At 44.6% G+C, this 9,254-nt stretch overlaps 1 protein-coding gene across 1 annotated transcript in view; it reads right to left on the minus strand.

Annotated features, from left to right (window-relative positions):
- Window positions 1–9,183, minus strand: part of COLEC12 (collectin subfamily member 12) — a 93,056-nt gene extending 83,873 nt beyond the window's left edge. Inside the window, exon 1 of the mRNA XM_042808841.1 lies at window positions 9,101–9,183. Coding sequence (XP_042664775.1) covers window positions 9,101–9,107 — 7 coding nt within the window. The 5' untranslated portion in view covers window positions 9,108–9,183. The remainder of the gene's footprint in view (window positions 1–9,100) is intronic.
- Between the last annotated feature and the right edge of the window lie 71 nt (window positions 9,184–9,254).

Below are 9,254 nucleotides of genomic sequence, written 5' to 3' on the forward strand. Positions count from 1 at the left end.
TTGCAAATGCAGTGTTTACATATTTCAAATGTAATATAAATAATCTTGAATAATATTAACTGCTGTGTAACAAGCTTAAGGGAAATAAAGATGCGAGGCAGATAATGAATAAAATGAGATCAGACTACATTTTCAGAAATTAGCAGCGCTGCATCCCTTGGAAAAAAAGAGAGTAGGAGGTGTTGAAAGTTTTAGTGGTTCTTCATGAGAAACCTGTGTTTGAAATATTAAAAATAAAGCTGGGAAACAAGCCCATAAATGTAAGTCCTGAGGCAAAGCCATTTGCCCCAGCTTGCTCCTCGCAGCACTGTGCTGACGAGCTGGCAAATGCTCAGTTCTCTGCCACAAGTTCCAGTGCTGAAAACCTTCCTGATTCATACAAAGTGTACAAAAATGTCACAGCTCTGTGATATCTTTGAAATTGGGAAATACAGGAGAATCCAATTTTTCATTGAAAAGCAAATGTGTAGGTTTTTCAGAGAAAACGTGGGCTGTGATGAATTACAAAGGTTAAAAAAATACACACCAATTAGGAAAGTAAATAGTAAGAAAACCTCCAGATGTTTTTATACCTTATGGTTTTAAAGACAGTATAAAAAATCAGAGTGGAAGAAATACATGAGTTTTGAGTATCTGTGGCTAACACTAAGAAAAAAGGATATAATATTTTACATCAGTGCTGTCCATACAGTTGAATGTGGCTGCAACCACTATAGGACAGCTTTGTTTGATGTTGTGAAAACTCTGAGTTTGAAATATTTTACTTCAGTTTAAATTCAGCCCTTGCTTTTTTAAAGACAACTGGAATGAATGCATTATTTCTGCTACATAGGTGTATACTTATATGTAGGCAAGGAATATTTTCTTAGGTGCAAAATAAGAATAACATACTCCTCCCTGAAGCAGATAACAAAGCAGAATCCATTTTTACATCCTAGGTGGAAAAATTTACTCCTTAGTGCTGAAAAGATATCCACAGCTTAGTTACAGACTGCTCTACAGAGCTGTCAGCTGAAAGAGGTAATCTAGAATAAGAAAGACAAAGAAAAGAGCTGGTAAAAAAAGCCATTTCTTATTCCACTGACTTCTACTGAGCTCTGGCAGATTGAGGGTCTGTTAATAAAAGAGAACTTTGGGCAAAACACATGAACAACCAACTGTATTTAACTGCACAGGAGAAGGACCGCTGGAGACCTGTTGTATTGGGTTTACAAGAATCCCCTTGAAGGCCAGCAACAGATCAGCACTCAGAGCTCACAGCAATCTGCTGAAAATAAGTGGCTATCTGTAGCTTAGCAGGAGTACATCAAATATTTTAAGTAGTTAGCACAAAGCAAAAGCTCTGATCCAAAACCAAGGCTTGGAGATATTTTGGCAATATAACCTCCCTCCTGAGTAGAAATGCCAAATGCTGCTTGCCTTCCAGTTATAAACCATTACTGCAACACTTCTAATAAATACAGTTGTAGAGTTAAATAAGTTACAGTACAGTGCTTCAAGGGAGTGGAAGGTGGTTCAACTGGGGATTATCACAGTCAACAGAGGGAATTCATTTAATCTAAAACAAATTGGGTTCTCATTTGATTAATTTGCTAGAGGCAAAGCAAAAATATGTTGAGAAGAACCGTGTAATTTCTGGTTCTTGTTCTTAAATCTTAAATAAATTAATCACAGGTCACTTTGCAGTCTGTACTTAGGTCAAATAAGAGAGAGGTTGGCTAGAGCTGACAAGGATGCTAAATCTGCCCTCGGACTACACAGGACCTATAACCACTGCACCACTTGGTCCCTTCCCTGAAACAGCACCAGATCTGAGAAGTCTTTGGTGCACTGTGGTTTTAGGGCAATTGTTTCCATTTTATCTCTTTGCTTTAATGGGTGTCATTGTTGACACATGGGAGGTGTATCACAAAGCTACTAATGCACATGTCCAGCTATCATCTTTCAACAGTACACCCTACTTGGCCATCTCAGGATAGTGAGCTAATGAAGCAAAGTAGACCTCAGAACCATGAAGATACTGGGTCATATGCTGGCTACAGACACATAGCATCCAAATATTCCTAGTAATTGTCCACATGGGAAACATGGATTTAGAAAATAATCTTTGTTGAAAGTCTTTAATTAAGGAAAGGCACAAATGTTCTGAATAAAATTTCAAACTCTGTGGAAATATAGTTCAGGAGAGAAGGAGGCATCTGGGCTGAAAATCATCGTACCAAGTTTCACCTCAGATTTTAGGTACTAATTTATAGCCCCCTGAAAACTGGATTTACAGCACATTAGAATTTACCCCTAAGTACCACACTGGGAACTTGGGACTATAGCAGTAATTTGCAGCAACAATGACATCCAGTATAGGAGTTTCCTTTAAAATAAATCTCCACATAATATGCATTCTCCAGGATCTTTAATCATTAAGGCCCTGCATTTCTCACCAGTTTAATGGGACCTATATGGTTGTATCTCAGTGCGACTCTGTGAAATTCATTATATGCCACTTGATGTGAAAGTAATGCCTCCTATTTCTTTTCCATGAAAAAAAAAACCCCAACAGATACAAAGAGCACAATAACACTATTCAATAGAGCAAATGCTCTCCTACAGAACATTATTTTTTAACAATCACCACTACTGGCTCTACGTTTTTGCCAGCTAGAAGAGCCTGCATGCTGTGCTTGTAAAAATATGTACCAACATAGAATCATAGAATCGCAAGGTTGGAAACGACCTGCAAGATCATCTAGTCCAACCACCCTCTCATTCCCAGTACCACAACAGTGGTGATCTACTGTTTCACAGCTGCTGAAATGTAGCACCCACTGCTCACTGCGCATACATTGGTTGCACTCCATGGATGTTCAGCAAGTGTCAATGAATGTCAATAGGTGCCATTTTCCTGCATAGGGGATCTCAGTGACACACCTTTGCCTCAATTGCACTTCCATGTCAGACGCCATTCTGTCAGACTGCCCCTCTGCTGCCATCTATCTCATGGCAGCAACACATAATGAGATACTGGTGGGAAGGTTCAACCCCTACTGCAATACCACCAACATCCGCCTCTGACATTGTGGGACAACATTACAAGATAGGAGGCACAGCTTTTGAAACAGTCCTCATAATTTTACTAAGAATACATTTTATAATTATTTTTTAACCATTTGTAAAGATGCTGTGCCCATTAGTAAAAAAATTATGATAATCCTCTTGTGAACCCATAAATGAGCATTGATGCAGATGGTGCCCCTGGGAGGAACTGACTGCAGTGTCCCAAGGCTGCCCTCTCCACATCAGCCCTCCCTCCAAAAGACAAAACTTGTCCACTTGTGAGGTTTCTGTAATATTAACAATCGTTCAGACAGAAGAGAACAGTGAGCACCAATATCTTTCTCATCTCAGATTACAAAAGCTTTCTGAGGAGTGATCAGATTTATATGTGTTTCTGGTCACTATTAAGAGGGTCTACTTTCAAAGTGCTGACCTACTGGTGAAACTGAGCCAGCAGAAGAACAGGGAGCAGCTGCAGCCTTCAGATGTTGATGACTTCATCAGTCTAATTGGTTTCCACTGATTTTCATGGCTGTTACTCTGGACAGTCTCCTGCTTGCGCTAACTGCTTGACCCCTCTTTCTTCACAGATGCTTCATTTCACTTTCCTTCCCCTGACTTTCTCCACTCATTTTTTCTGTACAGATCTTTTTCATATCCAGGTCTTTCTCTTTGCTTCTGTTTTGACAAGTCCTCCCTTGTAAGAACACAACCCATCCTGAAAACCCTTCCCTACTGACACAGTCCCAAGCCAACACATTACTGTGGCTGGCTCTGAGTGCAGCTTTTCCACCCAGTCCTTTGCCTCATCACTATGAGCTCTAGGAGAAAGTCCGCCTCCTCACATCCCCCAGCATCCTTTGGCATTAGGCTAGATCCAGACAGAAACTGAGGCTTCTCCCTATCCCTGTCCTTCACAACCAGGAATTGGTCTGCTTTCAGTATCACAAGAAAGCAAGAGGCAAAGTCCCAGGTGATCGATTCTCTCTTGAGACTTATAATCCAAAAGCAAGATTGTGTCTCTCATCAGTTAACACATGCATAAAACATAAAAAAAAAAACCAACGGTCATGACAAATGGGTGTTCAGTGCTATGGTCCTGGTCTACAGCCCAACTCCTACAGCCCCAAAATGGAGAGAGTGCACAAAAAGAGACAGAAGATTAAAAAGCTCCAGTTTCGTTTTTAGGGATGAAATGATGAGAGCAGACAGTGGTGTTTCTTGACCAAAACCTGCACAGCCTCTGAGTGCCTCAGAGCAAAGCTGTAGCACTGGGGCCAGCACCAGCTGCACAGTGCAGAGGGTCGACCTTAGAAGTTAAAGGTTTATTAAATCATATCATATTTCAGCATAATGATTTAAGGGCAAACAGATCTGTTCTCATTAGTGCACTGAAAAATTTTGCCTCTCTGTCTGCATGTTAGAGGAGGCAATTAACAACAGCATTAAACAGCAGCATTCCTGAATGCCACACTCCTATACTGCCTCCCATAAGTCATCCACTTTGTTTCCTAGCGACATCCCAGTCTTCACCTCAAATTTATGCACCAAAAGGGACTGTAACTTCAGGTGGGAGCAGTCAGACTCCAAATACAATTCATTTTGCCCTGATCCCTCGCTTACACAGACCACACTCACACTATTAGGAGGATCATGTTCACCTTCAGTGCCTGCTAAAAGGTGTCTTTATTTTGCTTTCCACTGGGGATATCTCTGTTTTGACACAAGAGAACCTCGTGATAAGAAGTGTTTCGTGCAGTTGGAGATAACTAGGCACACATCCTTCGCAGTGCTGAATTGCCTTCATCCTTGACATTTCTTGCACTCTCTTTCTTTGATTCTGGCTTAGCTCTGCCAGCTCGTACCAGCTGTACCCCTGTGCAGGACCATGTTTCCCCCCCTCCCTGCCAACCAAGCCAGCAGAGGTGTTTGGACCTGTGAGTACAATGGCCTTTGAGCAGGGATCTCAATGAAGCATTAAGTGATCGTGACAAAAAAGGGCTCTGTTCAGCTCTCAGCTGTAGCGAAACTCGTCCAGAATAAATTCCTGTTCTCCAAAGCAGCAGAAGGAAGAGCCTTCCTCACACAGCTCCATTCACTCTTCTTGGTCCTGTGTGGCCAGGAAAGTCAGAACATTCAAAGTCAAGATGCACAGTCACGACTTCTTATCAAAAATAACCCTGCATTCAATAGCTTACTAGCTACTTCTGCTCAATAGCCACCTGCAGAGTAACAGCTCTATCTGTGCAAAAACAGATTTCCCTCTTATTTTCACAGCTCCTAAAACTCTGCCTTCTTTCCTCTTCGGCATTAAGGAGAATATCCTTTGACACACGCATGCATGATCATCTCTCTCATACACATATTTAAAAACCCCCATTGCTACCAGCCAGTCCGGGTTACACCGGCTGTGGAGTAGCACTGCCTGGGATTTGCTCTGCATTTTATCACACATTTATTGTAGCCGCTCATGCCTTTGAACTTCTGCGGTAGGGTCCTGTGACATGTCCAACACACACCACTCTGAGCTTTGCATATGTTTCATGTTTATGTCACTATATTCATATGAGCTGTGCTATAACTGCACTGAGTGAAGGTTATTGGATCGCTCCGCTCCTCGTCCTTGGTTTTCAGATGCTGTCTGGCTCCTGCAAAACGCTTTGGGCTGGGTTGTTTGAAACACGCAGTTTGCTGTTTCTATCCTGGGAAGGACTTTTTGCAGACAACCACTCATCTGATTTTGTGCATGGGAAGACTACAGAGGGAGAGAGACACGTTTCTCCACCACTAGCAACCTCACTTTATTCTACAAACACAGCAGTGGCATCAAAATGGTTCAAGGGAAAGACAAAATCTGCCAAGGAGGTGGACACCATGTAAACAGACCATTTATTTCAAGGCTTTTTGTGAAAGAGCAACTGAACGGTGCATGCACATTCCCATTTTGAAGGTGGAAGCTTCACCTGCAGATTGCATCTGGGCTCTAAATTATAATGCAGAGGAGATTGTTGCTGTTGTTGTTGTTGTTGTTATTGTTATTATATGAGAGGCACTGCACAGGATAGGGCATTCTTCCAGATGCTTCCTCCTGTTACAGCACAGCCGACTTTTTGTCCACCATGAGGGCCGCTCTCCAAGCAGTGCAGTCAGCAGGGTGGGAGGAATGGATCAGAAGAGGAGGATCCATGGAAGGATACAGAGCTCCTCTGCTGTGCCAGAGCCATCATCCCACAAAACCACCTGGGCCATGGCAGTGCCTGATCTGGGGCAGCAGTGATCAGTCACTGTCCAAACAAAAGCCACGTTGCAAATGGCAAAACCACAGCAGCCACGACTGGACCAGTTACAGATATGGTTTCAGATGATCTTTACAAAAGGTATCACAGATATACAGAAAAGTTTTAACAATGTGTTCCTCTCTCTTCACTTGGGTCGATGTTTTTGAGCATGTGGTGTTGACTGTGGGAAGCTGTTTTCAGTTGTTTCCTAGGCAACAAACAGTGTCTCATTCCCCAATACATAACTAAAATTTAGAAGAAAACTTACATTTGATACAAATATATGTAACTGTGAACCAGCTGAGTCCCTTTAAAAATTACATGAATTATTACTTAAAAGTATTGCAAAGTTTGTGAGCTCAGTGTAGTTTGCTGCAAATCCAACTGCAAGCACATCAAATGTAAACTTCCATTTATTTTACTGATTTAAAGCACAGCACGTTACAAACACCAGCAGTGGAAAATATAATTTATTCCGTACAGATACTCAGTGATGTAATTATTTAGATATTCCTCCGTCCTCCAGAGAGGGTAGATGCAGAGACAGCTGCAATCAACAGATCGTTTTGCTATTGGTGTCACTGCACCGACTCCTCCACTTATCACCCCCATCAAGTTTAAAGAGAAATTATGAAAAAACAAATATGCATCAGGGAAAGAAGACATGGAGTCAGAGTTTGCTTTGGCTCTGCAGTTTCCATGACACAAGCAATGGCACTTGATGATAGGTTGGAAGGCTTTTTCGATTATTAGCACCATCATTTAGCGGTTCTGTGCATGTTTTGGAACTGATTTCTAGGGGAGGTAGAAATGAGATGGCTGTGATTGCTTTTGGGGAAGGTGATGGCAGGGGTTGGCAAGCAGAACAGAGCATCCCCCCTGCCAGGCTGTGAGCACATGGCTATCCAAGTGCCACTTCTCCACTCAGCAAAACACAGCACTGCAGGCAGAGTGGAAGGAGGCAGAAATAGAATAGACCCATAGAATGTCTTGGGTCAGAAGAGACCCCCATGATCACCTAGTTCCAGCCCCCTCATGTCTTGTACCCACCTATTGCTACAGCAAAGCACCTGCTGGCTTCAGTGGGCTCAGTGCCTTGTTCCAGGTGCCATGCAGCACAGTGCTTGGCTGCTCCAATGTGTTACTGCTCTGCTCTGCCCTCACCATCCTGCCTGACCCGCACAACAGCCCTGCTCCAGTCCCAGAGCAAGGCTACAGTGGTAACACCCATGGCTTGATGTTACTGGGTTCCCATTGCTTTGGTTTGTTCCTGCCATGACACTTACACCCTTAGTGACAAGCCAGTGACAAAGCTTTTGGCATGAGTAACATACAAATACACTATAAATATATTATTTTAAATACATTGCAGGGCCCTGTGGGGAGATTATGTCACAACACCAGCAGTAACTCAAATAGTGTGGGTGGGCTTGTGGAGCCATAGAATAGAATAGAAGTCTTTTTTTTCTTCTTTTTTTTTTTTTTTTTTTTTTTTTTTTTTTTGATAGAATGGTTTGGACTGGAAGGGACCTTTAAGATCATCTGGTTTCAACTCCCTGCTATAGACAGGGACACCTCTAGATCAGGTTGCTCACAGCTCCATCCAGCCTGGCCTTGAATGCTTCCAGGGATGGGGCATCCACAGCCTCTGGGCAACATGTTCCAGTGTCTCACCACCCTCACATTAAATAATTTCTTCCTAATATCTACTCTAAATCTTCTTATTACAGTTTAAAGCCATTTCCCCTCAACCTGTCACTACATGCCCCAATAAAAAGTCCCTCCCCAGCTTTCCTGTAGGCCCCCTCCAGGTACTGGAACCAGAATCAGAATCCCCCAAAGCCTTTCTTCCCTTCAGGCAAAGAGAGTCAATATCGCACCACTTGGTGTCCCCGGCCCTGGAAACTCCATGTCAGTGTCGCCGTGTTTACCGGCATCTGGCATCTGGCACCAGCCCCTGCAATCCAAGCACAGCCACACCACTGCCCAAAAGCAATTTTCATGTGTGCTTTTTCCCTTCCACCCTTCGAGTGTACTTTTGTCTCCGAAGGAAACTGAGACCCAACTCTTGCGAACTCCCAATTCTTCCTACACTTTCCTTTGATGTTCCCATTATGACTGCTCTCCGGTGTGCATGGGCTCTGCCTCTCACTGCAAGGCTGTCGATTTTCTAAACAGGCTTTCTTGTAGTCCCCCAATGTATCTTACATCGATTAGCAGTCTGCCTATTTGACTTTGAAAGGGCATTATCTCAGTCCCAGCTTGCTGGGACGGGTCAGCCGGCAGAAGAGAAGACTTTCACCCAACAAGAGAGGGAGAGAGAAAAACGAGATAAGAAACAAAGTTTCAGCTTTAACAGATGCAAAGCAAAGCCCAAATATTTTCCAGTCGGTGGATGTTGAGGAGCAATATGCCAGATACATTTCACAAGCCAGCCAAGCCTCCGCTGGCACCTAATCACTGCCAGATGTTTAGAAGCAACACCGTGAAACATCGCACAGCGCTGGCAGGGAATAAACAAACCGCTGGGGGAGAACTCCAAGTTTCGTCCGCGGGACAGCGGAGACGGAGATGAGGGGAACGCAGAGCGGGTGCCGAGAGCGGGACGGCGCAGGGGGACGGCAGGATCCGCTCCGGCTCTGCCTCGCTGCCCCGCGCGGAGCCGGGGATGCGCCCCGCCTGCCCCGCGCTCCTCCGCGCTCCCCCGCGCTGCCCTGCCCGCCGCCGGTGCCCGCCGCACACGTGTGCGCTCGCCCCGCTGCCGTCCCTACCTTTCATCTTGGCGCCGGGGCGGCTCGCATAGGACGCACGGGGCGCGGCGGGGGCTGGCTGCCTACTGCCGGGCCATGCCGGGGGCCGGCCGCGCCCTGCCCGCTGCCGCTGCCCCTGCCGCTGCCGCTGCCGCCCGTCGCGGCTCCTCTCGCC

The sequence above is a fragment of the Centrocercus urophasianus genome, unplaced genomic scaffold, assembly GCF_019232065.1.
Source record: "Centrocercus urophasianus isolate 14NV4802_14NV808 unplaced genomic scaffold, USGS_Curo_1.0 seq_11, whole genome shotgun sequence".
NCBI classification, from domain to species: Eukaryota; Metazoa; Chordata; class Aves; order Galliformes; family Phasianidae; genus Centrocercus; species Centrocercus urophasianus.